The sequence below is a fragment of the Strix aluco genome, chromosome 1, assembly GCF_031877795.1.
Source record: "Strix aluco isolate bStrAlu1 chromosome 1, bStrAlu1.hap1, whole genome shotgun sequence".
NCBI lineage: Eukaryota > Metazoa > Chordata > Aves > Strigiformes > Strigidae > Strix > Strix aluco.
Genome location: NC_133931.1, coordinates 131,061,967 through 131,089,297, shown reverse-complemented (window position 1 = coordinate 131,089,297; position 27,331 = coordinate 131,061,967). Strand labels below are relative to the sequence as shown.

General features: G+C 45.2%; 1 protein-coding gene across 1 annotated transcript; it reads left to right on the top strand.

The window, feature by feature from the left end:
* The first annotated feature begins 8,636 nt into the window (after positions 1-8,636).
* LOC141928204 (serum paraoxonase/arylesterase 2) lies at positions 8,637-26,673 on the top strand. The gene is made up of 9 exons (XM_074836041.1): positions 8,637-8,770; positions 12,817-12,887; positions 17,567-17,622; positions 18,486-18,651; positions 19,861-19,987; positions 20,784-20,984; positions 21,649-21,730; positions 22,262-22,390; positions 23,339-26,673. Exons 1-9 carry the CDS (start codon positions 8,697-8,699, stop codon positions 23,495-23,497), a joined length of 1,065 nt encoding a protein of 354 aa, XP_074692142.1. The 5' UTR covers positions 8,637-8,696; the 3' UTR covers positions 23,498-26,673.
* Positions 26,674-27,331: the final 658 nt, after the last annotated feature.

Sequence of the window (27,331 nt, the reverse complement as noted above, 5' to 3'; positions counted from 1 at the left end):
GAAGAAATATGCACTTCTGTGTTCGTTTTACACTTCCATTTCCTCTTGTTTGCGTTATGCTTCATTGTGCCAATACAATTTAAGAAGCCCACATTTTATAAATAAACTTTGTATACTAAAACTCTTAGTCATGCTTGTATTTTGCTGTACCACAAAACACCATGGCATAGTGTGTATAACAGTTTTTCTTGTTACCATATTTGTAAATCAAGGCTACTTCCTCCCTTTCTTTGTGTTAAAGTATTTTGAAAGGTGTTGAAGTTCTACATTGCACTTTGTATCTTTTTACTGAGGTATTGTATCCTGAAAATTCAGCTTTTGTTGTTTCTTTTTTGAGAAATTTCCTTGATATTTGCAATGCATAAATAAAGAGGGGTAGCACTGAGTAATGCTTAATTGGGCATTTCCCTCTTAGTTCTTTTCTGTGTCGTTGGGTTGTTCCACTTCAGGCTGGGATGGCATCAGTACACCATCTCTACCACAGCAGCCAGCGATGAGCCTCCTGTGTTGTGATACTAATGCTACAATTGAAAATCAGTGCTGGGTGCCTGCTTGTAAGGTTGTGTTGGATTGTACTTCATCTTCTACCCCAGAACACAGCTATGCACAATCCTTTGCCTGATACATCCACCAATACTCACACCAGCGTAGCTTAGCCTGCAAGAGTCCTTGGCAGTGGTTAATATTTGACAGTGGTTCAAATCTCAGCGTTCAGGATGTTGTGATGGTTTTTTTGTCTTGCAAGGGCATGAAAGTAGTGCATGTAGACTGGGCTGAGACTTGGGGCAACTGTTGTGTATCACCTAAGTCCTACTGTACAGAAGAGTGGTGATGATAGGAACATGGCTCTCCTTTACTTGTGTTTGAAGTCAGAAACCTACCACATTTCATACACAGCTTTAGTCTTTCAAAAGCCACATGGCCCCCTCTGTCCTTTGAACAACCATTATCAGTCATGGTGTTTGAGGAGCTTGCTGCCAAGATAGCAGAATTTCACCTGCAAGACTTAAGCATTGTATTGCCAAGGCAAACTACTGGCTCAGCATGCTTCTGCCTGGAAAAAGACAGCATTATTTGCTTTATGCTTGTGACAAGGCTGAGCCATGTCAGTGTAACCAAAGCCATCAGAAATATTCTGCACACCCAGCACACTGTCAGCAGCAAAGGGCAGATTGCCTGGGAGGATCTCTCTGACTTTCGATTTAGTCTGGCATCTCTCCAGTTTAGCAATTCTGCCACCTATAAAATAATTAAAGCATCTCCCTTCACTGCTGCTTCCAGATGCAGCAAGAAGCACTGCCGCATAAAAGACAGTAAACGAGAGCTGGGCTAGGACATAGCCTTGCTTGGGGCTGTTTTTGACAGTGACATGTTCTGACATCTTGTCATCACTGAGAACCTTTGCATTACCTCACACCATCATGAAATAACAAAAATATGCTCACAAACTTATCTGGATACCCAAATGTATGCAGATGCCTCTGGGCTGCTCATGGCTGACAGTGCTGGAGTCTTTAGTTAGCTCCGCAAAGGCCAGGTAGAGACCTTTCCTCACTTTGAAGTAGGACAAGGCTGAAAGCCAGACTGTTTCTGCAAGAGCCTTTTCAACACCCTCATCAACAAATCCACTGATGTCATTTTGACACCGATTTTTCTCAGCAGTTGAGAAAATCAATATACCTTGGTGTCACTGCAGGAATGTTTTTACCTTTCTCTTTGTAAAAGGCACTACGCGTCTGTATTCTTGAACCCCTTGAAGTACCATCTCTTTATTAGGTGATTGTAGTGAACTTCAGTTTTCTAACTAGTATTTACTGTATTTACATATAGTGGCAGGGTGTGAGCAGGGACTTTGCCTTGCCCTGTGGCAGTTGCTCAGTAGTTGTAGGAATCTTTGCTCCCTGTTTTCAAATGGGGAGCTGAGAAGTGGTTTTTAACTCTAGCAGAGCTGAAGGTTGCAGGGTTTAAGAAATTGCTGAGGTCTTTCAGCAAGCCATCTGCAATTTCCCTCTGATGAGCTAAGAGGGTTAAAGTGGGTTTAGGCCACAGCCTTTGTAGAGAATCTTGTAACTTCTGTGATCGGCAGCTTTTGAAGCTTTCCCCCTCATCTTTCAGTATGCAAACCATGGGCTTTGCTTGTGATTTCTGCCTAGTTTTGTGGTAAGCAGATTTCTTGCCTGCCAGTTTTTATTTTTACCTGAAGCTGATGCAGCACCTGCATGTCAGCAGCAATCTGATGGATGTTCCCTCTTCATTAACCCAGTCCTAAGATCTGCATTCAGCAAAACCGATAAGTTCAGTTTAAGATCACATTAGACTCTCTGAATCTTTCCACATTGTGCTGACACCTTCTGCTTGTTTCTACAGTTAAACTATAGTAACATCAAGGCTGGTCCCTAGTTGCTTCCTCATATCTGCCTTGTCTTCATACCTACATGTCCTCTTCTGAATTTGATTCAGTAGCTGTAAAGCAGCTCTAGGTCAATGAACGCTGTCCGACTCATCACTAGTTGTTGATCAGATTTGCCCTCAATGCCCTCCGTAGGCTGAAGGGTCTAGCTAATACTATCATGTCTGCATTGTAGGCTTCTCTATTTAGTCAGATCAGCCCTCCAAAAGTGCTCTAGAGTAATATTCCAACCTTTAATCTTTAGTGTAAATCCATTATAAATACTTTGGCAATGCAGATATTGGTGAATTTAGTTCAGAATAACGTCAGTATAAGAGAGAGAAAAATCTGGATAAAAATAGAGTTTCAGCTTTTTAAAAGTCAGCTTGGTAAAACACATTGTGTTTCATTAATGATTCAAGCATGATGCATTTTGAAATAATTTGTTGTGAAATCAAAATCCGTGTCTAAATAGTTTCTGTATCTTATCTCTTGAAAAAGATAATGATATGTGATAGAGAAGAACATGTAAGGGCCTATCTTTCACAAATGAAAGATTTAAGACTTCCAAAGTATTTGGTAGAAATTATTCCCTTTATCTTTAGCCATGCAAACGCTACCTTTTATTGTCTTAGCAAGTTGTCTTAACTTTCCTTTATCGTGAGTGAAGAGAGCAAGAGGGAGGCTAAGCATCTATAGAGACCTGCTTGTCCTACTTCACCTGTGCTTCTCTCGAGGGCATAAATACACCCTTGGACATGTTTACAGGTGGCTGCTTTTCTTTTCTTGTCTGTAGAGGAGCCTAAATGGCTAAAACAGAATAAGACTTATCCTGTGTCCCTGCTCTGCTCACTTCCTCCACTCCCAGGCTTGGTACATAGCCCTGTACAGCTGATTGTGCACACACACCCTCTACACCTGATTGTGTGCACACAACTCATTCTGCTTTTAGTCATTATACTACGTGTCAGGAGGTCACTCCCAGGTCTCTCCTGAGTGCCCCGAAAGACAAAGATCTTGGGGAAAGTTGTAACAGACAGAAGAGCAGCCATGTGTTTTCTAGCACTGCTGCAGCTACGCAGCCAGCCGATGGGGTGCTGGGGAGGGGAAGCCGCAGAGGATGCTGACAGTGCCAACGGACAGACCCCAGGCTGGCTGGGATCATGCTGAGGACGTAAGCTGCTGAGAAAACCAGGATCTTTCTTCAATCAAGGGTCACTTGGTGAGCAGAGACTTCAAGGGATATTCACTCCATCTACCTCCAGGAGTCCACAGAGTAGATTTCTGCACTTGAATTAGTCACTGTAGACTCCTATGCAGAGAAGTAGATGCTTCTTAGGAGAGATTTCCTGATCTATTTTAGGCACCTTTCATATGAATTGCTACCTCAAAGTAACTGTTTTCCTGCCCTGACTACACAGGGTGACTAGGTGGCTTGACATCAGCAAAAAAGGTGGTAAAAGCACAACTCACTTCAAGAGAAGACAGGAAAGTACTTGAAAGATCTATTAAGAGCTACTATATAGGGAAAGCTCATCATACTGAGCTGAAAATAAATAGGAGATGGGAAAGAAACTTGGGGGATTTATCCAGCTTGCCCCCCACTTCCTTCCTCTTCCTTAAGCCCTTGCTTACTGCCTCTGTTGGCTGTTGAGATAGATGAACCCTTGGTCTGACACAGTATGGCCACTCTTGCCATCTTATGACCAGCTCTGATGTCTCCATCTCCCCTGTAGACATGTAGATTTTATCAGATGAATTGCACCCACCTTGTGCCAAAATTGAGACCCAGACAGTAAGCAGTATGTGCTTTTGCAAATTAAACTGTGGTGTAAATACATAAATGAAAAATACTATGCCAGCAAAGCAGTGCTATAACAAGCTGAGATAAGAAATTTTGGGGATTTTTTTGTCATGGGTCAGTCTACATGACACCAGGCCTGCTTGCAACAGACAGGGTACACCTGTCTTAAATGGAGAAAAGGATCTTTGCACAGGAGTCAGGGCTCATCAAAAAAGCTTTAAGCTAGGTTTGAAGGGGGAAAGGGATGAAAGCAGGCTGGCTAGAGATAAGCTTGGGGGCGGCATGCCAACGTTTGAGGGACGGTGAGCTAGCAAGGTCCTTCGGTCTGCCATCTTGGTGGAGGTAGGGGATGGAGATCCATGTGGCCGCAAAGATGATGTGCTAGAAACCACAGAAGTGTCTGACAATGGTCATGTAGAAATTAAGGCTTCTCTCCGCAAAAAGGGCGTGGGATCAATAGCCCAACTGAAGTGCAGCTACATGAATGCACACAGCAAGGGCAACAGACAGGAGGAGCTGGAAGCCATCATGCAGAAGGAAAACTGTGATGTAGTTGCCATCACGGAAACATGGTGGGATGACTCACAGAACTGGAGTGCTGCAATGGCTGTGAACTCTTCAGAAGGGATAAGCCAGGAAGGAGAGGTGATGGGGCAGCCCTATATGTTAGGGAGTGTTTTGATTGTCTAGAGCTTAATGATGGTGATGATAGGGTTGAATGTTTACAGGTAAGACTCAGGGGGAAGGCCAACAAGGCAGGTATCATGGTGGGAGTCTGTTATAGACCACCCAACCAGGATGAAGAGGCAGACGAAATATTCTGTAAGCATCTCGAGAAGTCTCACAATCGCTAGCCCTTGTTCTTGTGCGGGACTTCAACTTACCAGATGTCTGCTGGAAATATAACGCAAAAGGGACGAAACAGTCTAGGAGGTTCCTGGGATGTGTGGAAGATAACTTCCCAACACAGCTGGTGAGTGAGCCAACTTGGGGAGGTGCTCCGCTGGACCTGTTGTTTGTGAACAGAGAAGGACTTGTGGGTGATGTGATGGTTGGAGGCCACCTTGGGCATAGCGATCACAAAATGAGAGAGTTTTAATTTCTTGGAGAAGTAAGGTGGGGGGTCAGCAGAACCACTACCTTGGACTTCTGGAGGGCTGACTTTGGCTTGTTTAGGGTCTTGGTTGACAAAGTCCCTTGGGAGGCATTCCTGAAAGGCAAAGGAGTCCAGGAAGGCTGGACATTCTTCAAGAAGAAAATCTTAAAGGCGCAGGAGCAGACCATCCTCATGTGACAAAAGATGAGCTGGTGGGGATGAAGACCAGCCTGTCTAAACAGAGAGCTTTGGCTGGAAGTATGGAAAAAAAGCAGAGTTTATGACCTTTGGAAGAAGGGGCAGACAACTCAGGAGGACTACAAGGATGTCATTAGGTTATGCAGGGAGAAAATTAGAAGGGCCAAAGCTCAACTAGAACTTAATCTGTTTACTGCCATAAAAGACAGTAAGAAGTGTTTCTACAAATACATTAGCAACAGAAGGAGGGCTAAGGAAACTCTCCATCCTTTATTGGATGCAGGGGGAAACATAGTGACAAAGGATGAGGAAAAGGCTGAGGCATTTCATGCCGCCTTTGCCTCCATCTTTAGTAGTAAGACCAGTTGTTCTCCAGGTACCCAACATGTTGAGCTGAAAGACAGGGACAGGGAGGAGATGAAGCCCCCATAAATGGTTAGTGACCTGCTACACCACAAGTCTATGGAGCTGGATGGGATCCACCCAAAGGTACTGAGGGAGCTGGCAGAAGTGGTCACCAAGCCATTTTCAGTCATTTATCAGCAGTCCTGGTCAGGGAGGTCCCAGTTGACTGAAGATTAGCAAATGTGACACCCATCTATAAGAAGGGCCAGAAGGAGGATCTGGGGAACTACAGGCCTGTCAGTACCTTGGTGCCAGAGAAAGTTATGGAGCAGATCATCTTGATTGCCATCACACGGCATGTACAGGACAACTAGGTGATCAGGCCCAGCCAGCCTGGGTTTATGAAAGACAGGTCCTGCTTGACTAACCTGACCTCCTTCTATGATGAGATCACCCACTTAGTGGATGAAGGAAAGGCTGTGGACTTTAGTAAAGCCTTTGACACCATTTCCCACAGCATTCACCTGGAGAAACTGGCTGCTTGTGGCTTGGATGGGTATACTCTTTGCTGTGTAAAAGCTGGCTGGATGGACAAGCCCAAAAAGTTGGGTGAATGGAGTTAAATCCAGTTGGTGTCCGGTCACAAGTGGTGTTCCTCAGGGCTCAGTACTGGGGCCAGTTCTGTTTAATATCTTTATCAGTGATCTGGATGAGGGGATCGAGTGCACCCTCAGTAAGTTTGCAGACAACACGAAGCTGAGTGGGGATGTTGATCTGCTTGAGAGTAGGAAGGTTCTACAGAGGGATCCGAACAGGCTGGATCGATGGGCTAAGGCCCACTGTGTGAGGTTAAACAAGGCTGAGTGCCGGGTCCTGCACTTGAGTCACAACAATGCCATGCAACGCTACAGGCCTGGGGAAGAGTGGCTGGAAAGCTGCCCGGTGGAAAAGGACCTGGGGGTGTTGGTCAACAGCCCAATGAACATGAGCTGGCAGTGTGCCCAGGTGGCCAAAAAGGCCAATGACATCCTGGCTTATATCAGAAATAGCATGGCCAGCGGGACTGGGTAAGTGATTGTCCCCCTGTACTCGGCACTGGTGAGGCCGCACCTCGAACACTGTGTTCAGTTTTGGGCCCCTCGCTACAAGAAAGACATTGAGGTGCTGAGCACGTCCAGAGAAGGGCAAGGAAGCTGGTGAAGGGTCTGGAGAACAAGTCTTATGAGGAGTGACTGAGGGAACTGGGATTGTTTAGCCTGGAGAAAAGGAGGCTAAAGGGAGACCTTATAGCTCTCTACAACTACTGGAAAGGAGGTTGTAGCAAGGTGGGTGTTGGTCTCTTTTCCCAGGCAACAAGGGATAGAACAAGAGGGAATGGCCTCAAGTTGCACCAGGGAAGGTTCAGACTGGATATTAGGAAAAAATTCTTCACTGAAAGTGTTGTCAATCATTGGAACAGGCTGCTCGGGGATGTGGTTGAGCCGTCATCCCTGGAGGTATTTAAAAGACATGTAGTTGTGGCACTTAGGGACATGGTTTAGTGGTGGACTTAGCAGTGCCAGGTTAAACGTTGAACTGGATGATCTTAAGGGACTTTTCCAACCTGAACAATTCTATGATTCTATAAGCCTTTTTGCACTATTGAATGATATATTCAAATTCAGGCACTATATGTTTCATGATCTTATCTATGCCGTGGAATATATTTTTGAAAGGTACATGTGTTCATAAAGAAGGCAAAGCCCACGGCTATAGGAGAATTGGCAGAATTATTAAATGCTAGGGTCTGAGCAGTGGCTACTGAACTTCATTTTATCATCCCAATATCCCCAAACTTTAAAAATGCTGCTGCCCACCTGTGAGATTTGTATGCACAGGCAATAAAAGCCAAACAACCCAAACAACCCCCTCCCCCTGAAAAAACCCCACCTACCTGTAATTCCAAAGTAATCAAGGACCAGAAAGAGGAAAAGACGTATTCCAAAACTGAGAGGAAAAGATATTTTAGAGTGCCTCCTCTTCCCCGGCATACTTTACTTGAACTGTTACTAAGTGTGGAGCATCTGTTTGGCCTTGAGGGCAAGGGCAAGAAGATCAGAGAAGCACTTTTTAGTGATTTCTCAATCTTTCAGAAAAGTGCAAAGGAATGTGAGCTTTGCACGTGAGGCCATTCACTGTGCAGAAAAAGGAAAGATAACTTCTGAGGGAGGGCATCGACCTGCCAAGGCATGTTCCCCAAAAAATCCAAAAGCATGGGGAGGCCAATGCTGCAGCTGATGGAAAAGCAGATTGTGGCATGGAGGAACGCCAGAGCCCCGAAGGTGGGTTCTGTTGCCCTTTGCCTGCATAAAGAGGAATGTTGGTGGGAGCGTGGCAGCGAGAGCAAGCATCGCTTTTGGAGGGGAAGCTTTGGTATGAGTACACATGTATTGGCATGTGTATCTCCCGTGTAGGGGTGTACACGGAGTACTTGTACATTCTGCATCACACAGTCTTCATCTAACACACCTATTTTTATACAACACACGATTTTTTTTATACGTGCCTGGGACTTAGTCCACCTGCCTTTCAGACGGGTGCTGTAACACGGCCCCTGCAGCGCGCTCTGACCCCGGCTCCTTCTTTGCTCCTTCTCCCCCTGCCCCTGGACCCGCAGCTCGCTGGCCGGGGCGGGGGGCAGACGGAGCCGCGTTTGCAGGGAAGATCACGCGTTTTCTGCCGTTGGTTCGGGCGGGCCGTGCCCCGGGGGGCGGGGGGGCGGCCGGCGGCGTGTGCCCCGCGGGCGGCCCAGCCTGACCCGGCCCGGCGCGGCGGGGCGGGACGCGGCGGAGGCGGGAGCGGGGAGCGCGGCGCGGGGAGCGGCCATGGGGAAGCTGGTGGCGGTGGCTCTCGTCGGGATGGCGGCAGCCTTGGCGGCGGAGCGGCTGCTGGCCTTTCGGTGAGCCGCCCTGCCACGGCGGACCTGCGGCGGGGGGCGCGGGGCGGTTCCCGGGGAGCCCGGGCGGGATGGGCTGCGGGGTCTCGGAGCGGCGGGCGCCGGTGCCGGCGGTGCGGGCTGGGGCTGAGGCGAGCCCGCAGGTGGGGGGCGGCGGGTGCGCCCCCCCGAGCACCGGGGCACCGCAGCTCCCACCTGGGGCGTCAGTGCGGGAGCAGCCGCCCTTGCGCGGTTACGGCCAGAGGGGAAGGGTTAGGCATCATGGTCACCACCATCATCCTCACCATCATCGCTAGCACCAACATTATCGAGGGAACCGGTTTCCCCGAGAGAAAAACTAGGCACTGGGAGCCCTTCTCACCCTCCGTCAGGCATAAACTAACCCTCAGGAGCATTTGTCCAGTGCAGTAAGGGGGATGTGAAATCCTCCCCCCCCACCCCCCCTCAGGAAAATGCTGGAATCAAGGGGGGCAAAGGGAGAGGGTGCCCGGGGCAGAGGGGCTGGTACCTCTGTTTTTGCAGAGGCTGCAGTTAACAGGGGTGTGCCAAAAGCAGTATCTGCGAGTTTACAACTCCTGCCGACTGGCAGAACAGTAGTAAGTGGAAAGCAGGTTGCCGGAAACTTACGTTATTTTCTGCCGAAGCTGACCTCTGAATAACAATAGCCCCTGTGTACATGAGTTTTCCTCTGAAGGAGCACGGACTTCTGTGATCATAGGTTGGGACCTTACTCGCTGTGAGGTAAAATACCCAGCCATATCATGCTCCATATCATATACCTTATGTCATGAGGTATGAATGTGTACACTGGTGTTAACAGCAGCTTCTGTCCTGAAAGCTACTAAACACGTAACTGGTTGATTCAGTCCAGAAAAGTGGCGGTGAATTACTGTGTTGCAAGGCAGCTACATCATTATAATTTTGCTCACATCCACAAGAACTCCAAGACTTCAAAGTGACAACATCCAGCTAATTGATCTTTGGGTAGATAGCAATTGTAGCTAATTACAGAAGGAGGGCTGCACTCCCTGGTACCTCGCATAGATGTATTTGCATCTTGCACTAAATCCACTGCAAGCGTTAGTGGTAACCGTGGCGGTAACAGGACCCTCCTGCCCTGGCGTTGCACAAGCTGGGATGGTGGAGCTGGAAGACACTCCCAGGCTTTAGTTGGATGAGCCATTTCAAAGCACTGTGAAGAGCAGGGGACCCCACATTCCCTCCAAATTGAATGAACAAATGCAATATGGGGATTTACCTATCTGGTAAAGCAGAATCTCCCAATACAAACAGGATCTCCCCGTCTCTGTAGCTCTCTGTGGGTTTTTCCTGTGTGCTGTGTTTTCAGCAAACTGTAGCACAGCAGCAGTCTTAAGAGGGTTGCAGAGTTTGGAAACACATAACTTCAGATAACAAAGTACTCTAAAATCATTTAATGCAGCCTTAAGAGGAGAAACTGTGGGTAGTGTTAACTCTTGCCAGGCCTCTGTTATCCATCCCCCACCCGGAAGGCAGGAATCCAGCAAAGACTTTTTGCTGTTCCTTCAGAGTTTGGTATAATTGTGTCCAGATAGGACACAAGAATCCATGAAATGCTTAAAAGATAAGGCTTGAAGAATTATTACAACTCTCTTACAAACAGAATTCTTAAATCAGGTTTGTTTATGCGTCTGTTATACTGTTGATTGTTACCAAATGGACTTGAATAGGGCTTGTGCAGCAGAAAACAGGTGAAGTTCTTGTGTGTTACCAACTGAAATAACACCTATTCCCTATTGACATTTTAAATTGCTAATTCTTCTCTGAAGAAAGGTCTGAGCTAATTTGTAAAACTTGAATGTGAATTACTGTTACTGTTTTCCTCAGAACAATATGCGTATGATACTATTGTTCATATATATATTTATATATATGCACACAATGATACCATTTCATAAGACTCTGTACTGATACAGCGCTCAGCTTGCATACTGTGTTCAAAACAGCAGCATGCTTTCAGAAAGATGCTGGCAGTTTGAAAAGAACTGTGAGCAAAAACAAAAATAAAAGGTGATTTTCAGTCCTGTCAGGAAAAACAAACAAACAAACAAACAAATATCTGGGCCTGGTTAGACTAGAGAAGAGGAAAATGGAAAGAGAGAATATGTAGCAGGTGAAAGAAAGGGAATGCCTGTGGTCTGTGTCCGATGAAGTGGGACAGCGGGTGGAGGACCGAAACAGGAAAGAGGGACTGAGTGGGAAAAGGTGCTGTGCACTGGGGTTGCACCAAGTAGCAAAATTCGTGGGGTTTTTTGAAGTTGCATCGCCCACAGTTTGCAGGTTCGCTGTGTTTTTCATACAGCCAGCTAGTTATCTAGGCCATCTGGCTTAGTAGCTAAGGCTGTCTGAGCTAGATAAACTGACACATTTTGGAAAAGCTTCTATATATGCTGCAGGCTTGGGACCAGTGTCCTTTTGAATTACTCTCATTCCAGCCCATGAAGTGTTTCCCTGGGAATGCTGTTGGGATACCATCATCCCTTGTTGGCTGCTGGCTGAGTTCCGGCTGTGCTTTTGGCGCTGGGTAGCTTGCAGTCTGCCCGGGAAAAGCAGATGCAAATAGGAAAGGGAAAAGCCCTGAGCAGGCAGCAGTGCAAAGTTTGTTCATGATTGCTCCAAGCCAGCCTTGGGGGCCTGGTGGGTTTGACTATGCTGAGGGGTCAAGGGGGGAGCTGATATCCCTCCTGTGCTGCTTGTGGGCTGGAAGCCAGCGTCATTCTCTGTCAGGACTCCTGAGCTGGGGTAGAGGGCTTGGAAGAGTTTAACTTGGCTCCTTTCCCATGCTGTCCTCTGCCGTTTTTACCCTTTTTCTTCTTTTTTTTCTGGCCTTATGTCAATGATGACCTGTGTCAATGATAGAGCACTGAAGCAATTTACGATTCATAATTAAGTGATTAAAAAAATGCAGGACTGACATACTGTATGGTGCTGAGCTGTATCGCATATTTTTCATACCACAGACTGATACTGCTGTTTAGTTTATGTTTATGCCTAAAACTATAACATAAACATGGCTAGGTTTTGCTATGGGATCTTTGCGTTTAGAATTTCCTGTGGCTGGAACCAGTACAGCCTCAACACGTGCGTATGATCGGCATGCAAAGGAGTAATTATGTTAGTTTAAATGCTTTCTCTTGGGGAAAAAAAAAAAAGAAAGGAAAAAATATTCTAGTATGCTAGCTTGACATTTTTACATAGAAACACAGCATATTTTCTTATGGCACTGTGGACCAGCATGGTCAAACGTGGCAGTCCTGGCAGTGAGGTGCCTTTCATATAGATTTGTAGACAACTTGGAATGGAGGAGATGGAGGAATAGGAACTCGTGTGTAGTTACCTGTCTGTATCTGCTTGTCCAGTAAAGCATGAGCCAGAGATCAAATTTTGTGGGCATTCAGGAATGAAATAGGCACTGCTGCAGGATAATGCTCTGGGTGGGTACCAGGAGAGAAGAGGAAAGGACAGTGAAATTGTTGAAATTGTACTAGCAAGTCCTATCTCTTGTTGGGAAATGGATAGTTCTGCCTTGCAACAACGCTACCGCTACCTTTGAATGTGGACTAAGAAAGGAAGAGAGTGCTGGTGGCCTGGTCACCAAAAATAGCCAGTGGGTTGGGGTAGAAGGTCGCCCTCTCCTCATCTGAAATGCTGGTCCTAACTGCAGGGTGGTACTATATTTAGGTGGCTGAAACCTGAAGAAAGTGTGGCTGTGTTATTTTATCATTTGAGCTGTGGTGGCTCATGAAAGCTTGTTCCTGAAGCTCATGAACAAAGTCAAGTTCCTGAAGTTACTCAGTGTAGGAGAATCACTTAATCCCTGGATGTGTGTAACCATCGCAGTGATTTGGAGCAATTGCTGTTGTCAGTTCTGGGTTTTGCTTATTCAGTATTTTACGGCTGATTTGTTGTTGTGATATGGCAGACAATAAAACTAAGATAAAGCTACGCTAGGAATGTTACCTGTTTTAAAACTGGCTGTGTGCTGTTAACCCTGCTCTTTCTTCTTGCAGGAACAGACTCAATGCTTCACGGGAAATAGCCCCAGTAACCCTCCCGAACTGCCGGCTCATTAAAGGGATCGGTACGTGCTCAAAATAACTGAGTGCATTGCTTTTGTTCAGCCTTACTTTGCAACTGCTTCTTAAAGCTAGCTTCCAAGCCTGATCCGGAAGACAAAGTGCTAATTTGACTTTCATTTGTTACTTGGATTTTGAGGTAGGGAGAAACTGTAAGAAGAAAGTTATACTGAAAAACTAGCTAGTTTGGTATAATACTTTTTGCCTTCAGTATTCAATGTTTCTGTTCCTGTTCTTGAAAATGAGTACCTTGCAAACACTTCTCCTTTGCTGAGACACTTAGGAAATTATTTTGCTTTTAGATGAAGGTGTGCTGTCTCTTCAGGCAGGTACCTACGGGTGGCTGTCAGCTGGTGACATCTTGAAGACATGACAGGCTACAAGGGTGGAAGCTTTGGGAGAAGGCCACAGGCATGTGGCAGAGCAGGGGCAGCTAAATGCCAGCCAGAATTGCCTGCCTTAGCGCCTCATTTTGCAGAGATTTAGGAGCTTAGGAGCAGGCTGGTACTGCCCAGTGCAAACCGCTGGCAGGAGCTCGGTGTGGTTGCGCAATTCAGCTGTGTGGTTTCAAAGAGCAAGGGGTCATATTTGTCATCTTACTCTGGTTTGCGAAGAGGTTTAACACAGTGGCGGAAATGTTGACTTTGTACTTCGGGTCATGTGTTTAGCACACGGCAATATTTCTGTCATTTTTTCTCTCCCTTTAGGATAACCAGAGTATAAAATGGATAGCTTTAAAACTGATCACTTTTTTGTGTCTCGCTTTTCCTCAAATTATAATTTTTAAACTTAACACAGGCTTAATGGCGGGAGGTTTTCTCCTACTTAGTATTTCCAGAAATGTCTTGAATTCTCTTGAAATTTGCCTGGATTTTGCATGTGTAAAGTCATTGGATGAGCCTTAAGAGCTTTGCTTTTGAGCTTGCTGAGTCATTGTGTTGATTTCATAAATTTTGCTTCTTCTTTGTGTCAGGAATCAAACATCTTTGTAAAGTCAAATTACTGTCATGAATGAGCGTGTGCAGAGTTGCTTTGCCCAAGGTTATGTGTAGAAGAAATTGCATTTGAAAAAACTTTCCAGGTCTTCTAGATTGAGCTGTAATTTACTCATACAAAATTCTGAATAATGCTTGCTTGGTGGTGATTAATATAAAAATCATTTCTGAGTAATTCTTTTGAGCATATCACTATTGCAATCTTTACAAGACTTTTTGCAACATGATTGCTCTGTTGAGGAAAGAAGGAAAGCTGGAAATCGCAAATACAGTTGTGTTTAATTTCTGAACAATATCTCATTTTTGGTGCCTGACATTTATATGGAGATTAGGTGAATTCTGAGAACCTGGCTCTGCTCGGAGGGAGCAGCAGATCAATTTACAGAGCTTCATTTGTGCTTCTCGCTGTGCTTCTGTAACACTGTCCCTTCACATGGAGCTCTGCACCTCGTCTTGGCTTCGCTCTGCCGTTTGCTGCTCTTTAGAAAAATTAAAATGCCAAAACTTAACTCAGCAGGTCCAGTGTGGCAGGAATAGAAATAACAAAGGATTGGTGCAAATTTAAAAGTTGGTATGTTCCCCCAAACATCTTCCAAAATTCATTTAATTTGACTGGGTGGGTGGTATTACTCAGGGACCAAGAAGCCCTAATGTCTAGATGCTGCCTATGTAGCACTATTCAAACCAGGGCTTTTGCTGTGACTCTGATCTGTAAGGGTGCTCCTGTGGGTCACTTTGTGTAAGAATCTTTCCACATGGACATCTTGGTCCTCCTAGGCATTCTTCCTTTAAAATGCTATGACAAAATTGAATAAACAGTCTTTATTTTAATATTTAAAATAGTCCTTCTGGCCTCTTAAGTGGAACACAGATAATAAGCTGGATCAGCTCTGAACAGAATTATCTTAAACTATTCTGTCCATGGAAGAACAGACATCTGGTATTGTAATTATCTTAAAACTGATGTATCCATCGCAAAGGAAGCAAACCCAGAGTAAATGCAGAAGTTCTCTACTGGACCCTTTTCTTCCTGCACAATTTCCTCCTTTGTGTCTCTCTGTCTTTTTTTAAAAACCTCAATCTATTCTGTTTTTCAAATATTGTGCAGTGTAAGCACAGATGCAAACATTGAACAAATCAATAAAAAACTACAGCTTATCCTAAACCTCATTCACAGGTATGTAGAAAAGGCTAGAGTTGTAGAATAAACAGTATCTTCTGAATTATATGAGTGTCTAGGCATATCACTGGTTTATAATAAGCCAACCATATGTCCTGAACTAATTCCTAAAGTTCAAAAAGCTACTATAGAAATTGCTAGAAATACTTGCATCTTGGAACAATTAATGGGATATAGGCAAAATAGTCACTTGCTTTTGGACATGAAATACAGGTGGGTTTTTTTGTTAGATGCACCTGTGGAATACATGATATTAAGATAAAATAAAGAACAACAACAAAAACATTTCTAGGGTAGGCAGTAATTTTTCTTGGTATCTTTAATTTTTTTTTAAATGCTACCTGTTCCGATAATCCCATGGACAGGCTGGGCATGGTGATACAATTAAGCAATATAGTGGAGGTAACTGATACCTAATAAATCAGTTCCTAGCTCTCCTGTCCCATACAGCACCTGCAACAACAGCTCAGAGCCTTCCCAAAACGGGGCCCGCAGGAGAGCCCAGGAGCTTCCCTGTGGCCGGCTATGTGTCTCCATCCCCTCTTCGCTGCCTCGGCAGTGCCGGCCCAGGAGGATTGTGCTGAATCAGCATTTCTCTGCTCTTCTGATGGCACTCACTCTCTTCCATACATACCAGTACCTGGCTGAGAAGTGGCCAAAATGTGCTTTTCTGGGCAGTTTCTTTCAAAGTAGTTGGGTGCAGAGCTCTCGTTAACCTCCTTCCAATGGAAACTTGTACTTTTAAATTATCTGCTCCCACTTAGCCTGCTCATCTTTCTGCTTGGCAGCCTCACTAACTCAGTAGCGATAAATGATTATATCTCTGTTTATTCACTCACCAGTGTGCTCTGCCAGTAAAAGCTGTCTGTCCAGCTCATATCACCATGAACTTCTCAGCATTTATTTATGTTGTTTATTTATGTTGCAATCCTGGGAAGCGGGGAATTGTTGCTAACCCCATCTTATAAACGAACCCAGACTTGGAGAGACCAAGAGCTGGGGCAAAGAAAAGGAGCTTATTGCTTAAACCTGGGCATGAGTTGAGCTGAAAAAAAACAAATTCAAAATTTTAGTTGGAGATCGCAGGCTCTAAATGTCTCTGGGCACATTGGTGCAGATGTCTGCCTCCTGCCTGAGCCCAGTCAAAATTCAGAACCAAAACTTAGGAGGTGGGATGATGGACTGGCTCCCCCCAAAATGCATCTTCAGATTTTGCTCTTCAGAAGGCAAGGATGCTCTGCTCATTAGTGTAATGGGGTGGAGCAGGGGCTTGCTGAAGCTGCAGAGGAGCTGGCCCTGTCTCTTGTCCCTCCGGGAGAAGTCGTGCCACTCCATCTCTCCAGGGCTGGGCTGGGGAGGAACTTGCCTGGATGGGTGAATTTGGGGATCTGGTTCCTCCCCACGAGGGCTGTTTCGTGGCCTCAGGATACATTACAGCCCAGCCAAATTAGTGCCAGGATAAATAGGAATTAGCAATCAATAAACCCAGCTACAATTTGCAGGCTCTTCCTCGGGAGGTGCCGAGGTGCCAGGGATGGGGTGACCCAAGCAGGGTCACACAGGTGGTCCATGGCCAGGCAGGAGAGGGTGCAGAGAGATGGGACAAGCTGGGTGGAAAACCTTTGTATTGGTAGCTCTGTTAAAGAAAACCTGCAGAATAAACACTCCTGGGTGGGTTTAATCCAGCCATCATCTGGGAAGTGGCTTGTGGGGAATGCTGTTTGTGCTGGTGATTTTGAGAAGAGAGGGGAGGCTTCTCAGGGGAGTGGTGAAAATGTGGGCTGGCAAATGTGCTTCAGCATCAGACTAAAAGCTCTGTGGAGAGTGTTTGATTAAGGCCTAAACTTGCTCTGGTGTTCTTACTAAAGGGCTTTTATTTTATTTTATTTTCCTAGCAGGGAAAAATATTACAGGAACTACAGGATCTGGCAATATTTGAAATGATTACTTGCGGTTAAAAGTGTGGTCTAACTATTAAAGCCTTTAGCTATTAAAGATATAGTAGGTTCTCTGTCACTTGAGAGCTTTAACTAAACATTTGGCAATCCATCTTAGTGAAACGTCCCAGCTCAACCAGGAGAATTAGTGTGCACGATTCCCAGAGCTGCCTTATGCAAGCCTGTGGGCTGAGTGATGGGTATGGTCTTGCCCTGAAAATCTCATGATCTGCACTGGTTGCTTGCTGCAGAACACTACCCTTAAAAGTGGGTGATTCATCCCACACTGCCACGGGGTGTACAGAGCTGGGCGGGAGACTGCCCAGCCACTGCCGGGGCACCCCTAAGTCCCCAAAAAGAGGTAAACCCCAGTACTATTTCCTAACCTGGTGTGCTGCTGCCTTCTGCTACCACTTTTAATGCGATGCGAACTTTCCCGCTGAATTCTATCGCTTGTGCAGTCATATCAGAAAGGGACATTCATGAGAGCTGGAATTGTACTAAAAGGAGGGGGTTTTTGATGGGAAATATTTAATGTAGTTTGAAAAACCCTATTTATGTCTGTCTTGCAGAAACTGGTTCAGAAGACATTGACATACTTCCCAATGGACTGGCTTTCATCAGCTCCGTAAGTGCCCATGCCCCCTCCCCATGCAGGGGCTTGCCTGCTTCCTTATCTACAGAAGCCATAGGTGAAAACTGCAGGATGAACTCCTTTTTCTACAAGTCTGATTGGCTGCATAGGAATGGCCCAGGCTTGTGTCAGCTTAGCTGGCGTTTCCTTCTGCTTAAGTGCACTTCTTGACAATGAAGTGCTGGTGGTGGCTCTGACACATGTATCCTACTGTGAGGGGTTATCTGCCCACGTAACCTTAAATTTCTTTCATGCTGCTTCCTTGAAGTGTTGAAATTTCAAACCTCTCCCTTGTTAAGAAGGTGTGTTAATTCCCTACCTGTAAAAAAAAAAATCAGGTTTTGTGAGTTGATTTTGTTGTTCCTGATTTTTTTTTAGCCTTTAGGACATAGGTTTTCAAGCTTTTCTTTGCAATCAGGATGGCTAGAGATTATTTTCTAAAACAGAAGGTGATTTTTTTCATCTTCATGCTCCAGGGACACACAGGGAATGATAATGTTTCAGAATTCATGCCAGAAATTGTGAGCTGACGCACTGCTGCTGTTTCCCATGGTTTTACCACATTGGATGTGGTCAGTGCCATACTTCCAGTTTGTCCCCCAGCGTGTCTGTTTGCAGAGTGGTTTGACATATGGGGAGCCCCTACCTGGGTGGTGGCTGCAGTGGGTGGCAGTGGCGGTGCTTGCCAGGGAAAGCAGAGCCGGTCCCTCTACCTCCGTTGTGGCACGGCGGGTTGAAGCAGAGGGACATCCTGATGTGTGCTTGTGAGCCTGAACAAGGCTCCAGTGTTTTCAGTCCTGCGATGCTTCTCTTTACCTTTTACCCAGGAATGATTTTCTTATGTTTTGATTTTATAGGGCTTGAAATATCCGGGAATAAAGAGCCTTGCACCAGACAAGCCAGGTGAAATATTTTTGATGGATTTAAATGAAAATGATCCCAGAGCAGTGGAACTGAGAATCAGCCGAGGGTTTGATCTGGCGTCATTCAACCCTCATGGAATCAGCACCTATGTAGACACATGTAAGGAGATCTTTAACTCGAGGTGGTGGCAAATCTCAGCCTAAAGAGCGCAAACAGAAATCCCTTTGCAGCCTTGCATTGCACCCCCAATAGCTTGCGCTTGCTGGGAGAGAAAAAGGTTTTTGGGCTTTTTATCTTTGTTGGGTTCTTTTCTAAATGTCAGCTGCTAAAGCAAACACCTTGGCACATAATCTCAGGCTGCCTGAGACAAAAAAATGTCCTATATATTTTCTTATAGATATATTGTCCTATACTTTCATATAAGGAAAGAAAGCATGGGAAAAGTGTGTGGAGTTGAAAACCACACAAAGTTTAATTTACCAGTTTACATCTGTCTTGCCCTGGGGTCAAGGCTTTTGAGGAGACACATGCTTCACCAACTAGCAGTGACCAGAATGGAGACTTCTGTGGCTAAACAGTAAATTGTCAAATCTGTAAATTACCAGAATTTCTGCCATTGTGTGACCAAGCCATGTTCTCCTCTCCAAGACACATTCTCCTACAGCAGGCTCTGACTACTGATAAAATACCCTTTGTGCTCTCCTTCCTCTCTTTTTTCCTGTCCTTTCACTGGGGATTTTAGCAGGGAAATTAGTAGTCTGCAATTATTAAGACAAAGAGAACCATTGCTGCAGCTTGACCTCCTTCCCCATACAGTCACCCTTTAAGGGAAGGTGTTGGAGAAATCAGTGATGGCTAATTTAGGGTCTCACCAGAAGGGCTGGGCAGAAGGACTGCAGCCTTACACTAGAGTACAGGAGAAGGATGCTTCTTCAGCTTTCTCAGGGTAAAGTAAAGTAAGTAAAGCAAAGAGCCCAAACTGGCTGGACTACAAGGCCTCCCTCCCAGCTGACTGTGGCTATTTCATGCAACAAGTCACTATAGTGCATCAGATTGCAAAACTCAGTGGCTTGCATACAAGGCTTAAGCCATAATTTCTTTCTTCCTTGGTAGAAGTAACAAAAATGTAGTTTACACAGCAGTTCCTTGTAAAGCAAGGGGGAGGAGTAGCTGGAGTAGCTGGAGATCTGGATCTAGTTGCAGTGGCATCCTGCATTACTTTGGTACTTGTCCTTCTGCCTCTGAAGAGCTGTGAGACAAACCTACCCAACCCAACATGTGCTCTGTACTAGAGGCTGCTTCAGAGCTGTGGGTGCTCAGCCACGCACTGTTGCAGAGAATTCATCTGTTTCCATTTCTTTTTTTAAGATGGCACCGTGTACCTCTTTGTTGTGAACCATCCCCATCAGAAGAGCACAGTAGAATTGTTTAAATTTGTAGAAGCTGACAATTCTCTTGTACACCTGAAAACCATTCGACACGATCTTCTGACAAGGTATTGGAGCCAAATACCGTCTTCCCCCAGAAGAACAGGCTGCTTTGGTAAAATCCAAAGTAGGATGATTTTGGTTTTAGGGTATTATTAATATGAGATATTTTCTCTTTAACCAGCTTTCCTGTTTTTCTTATTGATTACTTCTTATCTGTGTAATCAAAAACTGTGTTTCTCCAATCTCTTCTGTAAATGAGATTTTTAATAGTTGTATCACTAAATCAGTCTTAAGCATCGCTGTTATTGATGCTAGTGAATTAGCTTGACATCCATTTCTCCTTCTCTCGTGTAACCCACTCTCAGGTCATTGCAGATATGAATCTTCAGATATTCTATTATTCTGAATTTTCTACACTGTAAAAATAAACATACTTTTCGATTTTTCTTTTTTTGTTGTTGCATACAAAATTTTCTTGGTCTCTCCTACTGCAAAATGACTGTAAAATGAACAGAGCCTGATAGATAAAGTTGCCACAACTCCTGTTCTCTGGTTTCCAGTTGAATGTAATCAAAAGAGAGAAAAATTTCCATGGCCTTATGGACAGGTAGCCAGATCTCCAGCTGATGCCATGTGGTCCTGTTCAAGTCTCAGCACTTCACAGTCCTTGCTCATATAAAAGAAGATAGAAGTAAAAAGGATCTAAATAACTCAATGTCTATCTGAAGTACCATCTGTAATTGCAGCCACTTTACGAGATGATCGTGTCCTGCCTGGATTCTGGGCAATCCTACAATGCTCCTTCATACCTCTCATTTCATTCTTTTATTTATTTTTCTCCCTCTCTCTTTATTTTTTTAGTGTGAATGATATAGTAGCTATGGGACCAGACAGTTTCTATGCTACCAATGACCACTACTTCTCTGACTTCATCTTGATGTTCTTGGAGATGTTCTTGGGTTTAACTTGGTCAAATGTTATTTACTACAGTCCAGAAGAAGTTAAAGAAGTAGCAGCTGGGTTTTATTCAGCCAATGGAATTAACATTTCACCTGACAGAAAGTAAGTTTCTCCTTGCCATAGATGTTGTTTGGTCACAAAAAAGAATCCCAGAATCCTAATTTGTGCACGTGGTACTTCTGTGGACAAGTGTCTAAACTGGCTCATGTAAGGTACGGTGCTACCAGTAAACTATGTAAGCCATATGGAGAGTTTGTAGAACAGAAGTCATGTGTCTTGGTCTTATAACTAGAGGCAATGTTTGCGGCTTTGCATGGTACTTTATATGGAATGAGATCAAAGTTTGCTGCATTTTTAATCAGCTGATACAGAAGTTTGTGTGTATTGCTTGCAAGGATTAATGTGGCAGGATTTCTGCAAGTGGGGAATGCTCTACAGTCTTAAAGTCTGTATGACTGAATTAACCAGTCCTGTGGTGTAGACAGGCTATCTTAAATTAAGAAAAAAAAAGCGTATTTGTGGATCTTGCGATCCAAGGCCTGCTTCAGTGTTGTAATGGAAGAACTGGCACAGTGTGAAGCTACATTAGCGTCTCAGCAGGTTGGCTTCAATTCAGTGCCCTGTGGCCTGCTTGCAATGTCTATTGCTGTGTGAGAACTGTGAGCTGACACTCCTTATGGGAAGAGCTGGGCTTGCACAGGAGGAACTGGCTGTTCTTGGTGTCTGCTTACTCATACACATTGCTAAGAGGTGCTTTCTTTTGAAGGTACATCTACGTTGCAGATGTATTTGATCATAATGTCCATGTTTTGGAAAAACATGCTGATTGGAATTTAACCCATGTGAAGGTAAGGTGCTGCTGTTCCATAAAAAAAGAGGCATATGTGAATTTTGGACAGATTAGTCCCCATGAATGCTTGAGATTTCAACCTGAGCCTGTGGGAAGTTCTGGGTGACTCCTGCTGTGGGCTTGCAGAGGTGCTGTGTGCCCCGTTACAGAGCTTCAAGCCTTCTACCCTCACATCAGCAACCAGAGGGGGATCCTCGGGCGTGCTGTAGAGCTGCAGTGGAAGGCTGACTCAGTCAGTGTGGGTCAGACCATGAAGCACTGAAGCAATCAACACAAGTGTAGGTGTGAATGAGCCCATGGGGGAAGCTTGGAGCAGCAAACAGGTTTCTCACAACACAGAGGAGGGGATGAAGCATACTGGGGGAAAAGAAAAACAGCACCAGGGGAGAAAATACATCTTAAAAAATCAGTCTAAGTTATATCAGATGAGAGTCTTGAACAAGTCTATTGGTTATGTTATAGTTTGCCTCCAGGACTTCTGATAGCTTTAACTTCCCTCTTTGTGTTGTTTTTCCTTTGTGTTGGATAGACGCTGCAGCTGGACACTCTGGTTGATAACTTGTCTATTGACCCTTACACTGGAGACATCTGGATAGGATGTCATCCCAATGGGATGAAGCTGTTCTACGATGATCCTGAAAATCTGCCTGCCTCTGAGGTGCCTTTTGGGAGACGTCACTGGTTTCTTGGCTATGTCTGTGCCAGAAAATTGCTCTGTCCAAATAACCCTGGTATAACTTAACATAGAGAAGCAGCTGGCTAGCCTCTGTGAAAGCAAAGACCAAGCTGGCTTCCAGCTTATAGCTTCTGCTCTCAAGTGGAAAGCCTGAACAGCATATACCCACTAACAAACACCTATTCAGATCCTTAGGAGACAGCTGAGTAATTTCCACCCAGTAGCTCAGTCATTCTGGACTCCTCCGGCTGCTTTCTGTACAGCTGTGGCCGCGCAATCAGATTTTGATGAACTGTGTTAATTACTGAGCCAGCACCTCTCTGCCAAACAAAAAAATAATTGACTGAGTTCAAAGCATGGCCAGAAACGTTAGCACTGGAGTGATTTATCTGTGCAAGTGTGGTTCATCAGTAGGTGACACTGTAATTCTTCTTTTCTTCTGAAATCAATGAGGTACTGGCATCAGCGCACTCATGGCTGCAAGTGCAGGTGGCTGGTTGGTGTCCGTTTGATTTCAGCCTTGTCTGAAGCTCCCTATAAGACACTTTTCAAAATTACCGTGTTCATTAGCAGTAGATTTATAATACTAGGCAGTTGTTTACTCCGTCTGGAAAAATCATGAGAATAAGATATTAAGTAACTCTTAGACTGGAAAAAACTGCACTTTCCTAGTGCTGGGGATGACTGTCTTTCTTACTTACTGAGGTGGAATCTCTGTTGCACAACCACTTAGAAAAAATAATCAGTCTTCATGGACCATGCTTCACTGAAGCGGAAATTGTGGCCCTATCACAGGAATCACTTGGTTGCTGTTATTAGCAGCTGATCAACCTAACTAATTTGTTTAAGTTAACATACTGATGTTCCCTCCATCTGTGGAGGATTTTCACCCGTGGCGGTTTCAGCAGATGTATCCCCCTCCTTTGGCAGGTCCTGCGCATCCAGAACATCCTCTCGGAGGAGCCTGCAGTGACGCGCCTCTACGCTGACAATGGCTCTGTGCTGCAGGGAAGCTCGGTGGCATCCATCTACGAGGGAAAACTGCTCATTGGCACAGTCTTCCACAGAGCTCTCTACTGTGAGCTATAGTTTGTCGTGGGTTAGATCTGCTTCAGTGGAAAGGATTTAGTTCCATGGGAACTCACTTAGTTTCTGCTAGATTTGCTAACAAGACTGTTCGGGTCATGGAAATGTATTTTAGCCTTCCTCTCCAAAACGACAGTTTTGCACAATAGTCAAGGAAATGGAATTGAAGGTGAGAAATTAGTTTGTGTAATGTGGAGGATCCCATGTCAGTAACAAAGGGTAACCTTGAAGTTCAAATTCAGATTACAAATGACTAAACTGTCAGACATTGAATTATCTGTTGCAACTGGATTTCTGTTGTTTTGTTGTTTGTTTTTCTTTTTTTTTTTTTTTCCCCCCCCAGGGAAAACTGATTTTCTAAATGAGAATTGCTAACTACCAGTGTGGTATGCTTTCTTGTCACTGACTCCTGTTCTTTCCCAGGGACTGTGCTTAGGGGTCTTCTTCCTAACCTTCCTGTTGGCTTTCCTTAATGCTTCTGAAATCACTGGAAGGAGAATAAATGTTATTTCAGTCTCATTTCTTCCCTCTTTTCCCTTTAAGCCATTTACTAATGTTACTTCAGTTTCATAAATTTGTCTTAATCTTACTGAGAAAAGAGGAAGGCATCACTTTGGAGTGGTTTTTTACTGAGTCTTCCAAAGGGAGTTTAAAAAAGCCTTTTTTTTTCCTAAACAGGGGGAAACAACTCCCGAGCACCTTCAGTGAAAAGTGCATTAGCAATTACTGTTGTCTGTCACAGCAAAGGGGGCATTTCTGGGCGCTTTGCCTCAGTGACTGCCCCAAGTGTTGGTTATGCACATTCTGTGTTTAACTTCTAGCCTGTACGGAGCTGATTCCTGCTGTGCTGCTGTGCAGCAGGCACCCGCTTCATGTTTATCCAGTGGCAGTTACTGATAATGTGCACTGCTAAAAGACCTATCCAGGTTTCTATCGGCTGGTGTTTTTAGAATGGTGTTAGTTAGCAGTCACTTGCAATAAACTGAATTGAGTGTCCTTTGAAGCTGGAAATCAGTTTTGTGCTTTCCAGTCTGCACACCAAGACACCAGTCTGGCAGAAGCTCCTGTTTGAGCCACCACTTGGTTCTCTGCCTGTGGAGCGAGCTCTTCCTTCATTAGTATACATGTCCTTACCCACAGAGCGGCTCCTGCTGTTCTTTTTGTCCTCTGAGTTCCCACCTCTGATCACCGGTCCAGTTTTGTGAGAGATACTGACGTACAGCTAAAGGCTCTGTTATCGGTGGTGGCTCCCCTGACAGGGTTGCTGCTGTGCTGCCTGCGCCTGCTTGCACTGGCACTTCTCAGCAGCTTGTTTGCCCCTCCAGTGGTGTCACCACACAGACCATCCTGGGGTCCACCATCCCCTCTGCATCCTTCGGCTGATGAAGTAGTGTTTCCTTGCTGCTTTTCTTCCACCGTGTGGAGAAAAAAGGCAGGCTGCTCACGAAGTGTGAGCTTGTGAGGAGAAAGAGCCAGTGCTAATTGCTATTCTGGCTTTGCTGTTCCCTCCTGCGATCTGCTTCATCACCAGCCATGGCCCCCTCTAATCTGGGGAGTACATGGAAGGTCCAGTACTTAGAAAACACGGTAGCACTTCTGCCTACAAGATAGAGCAAATAACTCACTCTGTAGCAGCCTGAACACTGAGACAGGAGCCAAAGTATGTGCAGACCTTCATCTACCTTTGGGTTTTGCTGTCCTGGCTGAGAGGAGGCATTACTGTGGGTTAAGGTTTGGGTGAGCCGTGGTCCTGAACAGCAAATGTGCGCTGACCCCTCGTGGCTCCTGCACCTTTCCTTTCTAACACAAGCCTAATGCCCTTCATCCACTGGTATAAAGGAGTTACTGCTCCTTCTCCAAGGGAAAGGGACAGAGCAAGGAGCTGGTGCCAGAGCTCGTGGCAGGGACCGTGTTGCTGTATGGGAGGGGCAGTACCATCCCCCTTCCTCTGCACAGCTGCAGCAGGCAGCTTGCCACATCACCTTCTGTCCCCAGAGAGCGTGTTCCACCCTGAGCACCTGCGCTGCCACCAGCTCACTGGCACAGACACTGTGGTGTAAGGCACGTCTTTGGGCACAAGAAGTTGTGCGAGGTTTAAGAACTGAATCAGCAGCATGTTGGCTTGGTCGCTGTGCCCTTCCTGATGCTGGCAGCTTCCCACTGCTGCCATGCCAGACAACTCTTTCACCCCCGCATAACAATAGTGGTTGGTGGTATTTGTGATGTTTTGCTTAAAAATAGCACATGCCGAAGGGGTCTAGTGATAGCTTAGAGGGGGAGACTTGAGCTTTAGGGTTAACCATGAGGCTAACTGACCTTGTCTTGGGCATGGCCCTGCATCAGCAGGTCTGTGAACTGTGTTCATAGCTCCTCTCCAAAGTGTCCACAGTTGATCTGGGGACTTGAGCACTGCCCAGGGTTTCCTGTGTGCCTATGAAGGCTTTAGAGGCATATCTGTTTGGAACACGTTTCAAGTCTTTTGCTAACCACGGCATGCAGACGGCCCTTCCACAGCACAGAGCTGGTCCTGAATGAGGGCAGCTTTTGTCTCGTCCCTTTGCTGGACTTGCCTTTGGCATCAGCTGATTGCACCAAGCACTCAAGGATGTAATTTACTGTAACTCTGGCTTTGCCACTCCTTCCTTAGCAACTTCTCTCCCTGCAGGACATTTTCAGCTTCCCTGGGAAGTGGCATGCTTTCCTAATGGAACTTGTAACCAATTTTCAGCCTTCAGGAACAGACGTTCCCAGAGCCCAAGCAGAAAAAACTGCTCTGAAGTAAGTTCTCACAATAAGGAGATGTTGGGCTATTAACTTGTTCGTGATTAGCCATTAATGTCCTGCAGTAGCATTTTAAAATAATTATTTTAGGCTTGTGCCACTATTTGTTCTCAAGTAAATTAAGTGCCATTTTCTAAAGAATTAATGTTTTGCAGCAGTGGCAGTAACACAGCCAAAATCCCAACCAGTCACTCTGCTGGTCCTGGATTTACTCTGTGCTTGTAGAAGTGTAACAGCCAGGATTTCCCTCGCTAGTGATAGAAATAACCCACCAAAACATTAATTTCATGTTTTCAGTAGCTTAGAACATCTTCAACTGAGCAAATCTACATGTTGGATCTTGTCAAACTTCTAGTTTTTTGTTGGTTTTCAGAAAATAAAGAATGTGTTCACTTGTCGCTGGCCTTTTTTTTTTCTCTTTTTTAAACTATCCCTGTACTGAAGGTTTTCCCAGCAGTCTGCCTGCAGACAGAAGCATGTGCAAACGATGGGTCTTACCTTTTCCTGACATGTTTCAGAGGAGAGAGATCATAGGTAGGACTTAATACCTGCTATTACTAACAGTAAAATTTTGAATTTTAACGTGAGGCAAGGAGGGAAGCCTGTTGTCAAGCTCCCCTAAGTGTGTCCCAGCCTTGCAGTGCGGAGGTGGGAATTGAAGCTGGGCCACTGTGCATTCAAGTGGTGCTGGGTAAGGACAGAGACAGCACGCATGCATTCTGCAGCAAAAGCAATGCTGGGGTACGGCTTCTACCCATCATGAAATCACCCCTTGATAAAACTCTCTGTCAGTCTCAGTGCAGAAACAGCAGTGGAGGAAGATGCGCCTCAAGCCTGGCCTCCCAATTACAAAGCAACCTGCACAAATCCGGGCTTGCAACCCGGAGAAGGGCATAACCCATCATCTTTTACAAGCTGTAGAGTCTGGAGCAGTTCTGGGCATTTCAGAAACCAAACTGCAGATATCTGAGACAACCTGCACAAACAACAAGGACATACGTATAAAAGGCTCCAGACTGAGGAAGCTGCTGAGCAGACACATTTTACATGTCAGTC

What these genes read in the sequence shown, in the direction of transcription:
- LOC141928204 (XM_074836041.1), top strand. Translation starts at nt 8,697, where the DNA reads ATGGGGAAGCTGGTGGCGGTGGCTCTCGTCGGGATGGCGGCAGCCTTG. An exon ending in CCGGCTCATTAAAGGGATCG is followed by an intron (nt 12,888 to 17,566) that starts GTACGTGCTCAA and finishes TCTGTCTTGCAG; the next exon opens with AAACTGGTTCAGAAGACATT. An exon ending in GACTGGCTTTCATCAGCTCC is followed by an intron (nt 17,623 to 18,485) that starts GTAAGTGCCCAT and finishes TTGATTTTATAG; the next exon opens with GGCTTGAAATATCCGGGAAT.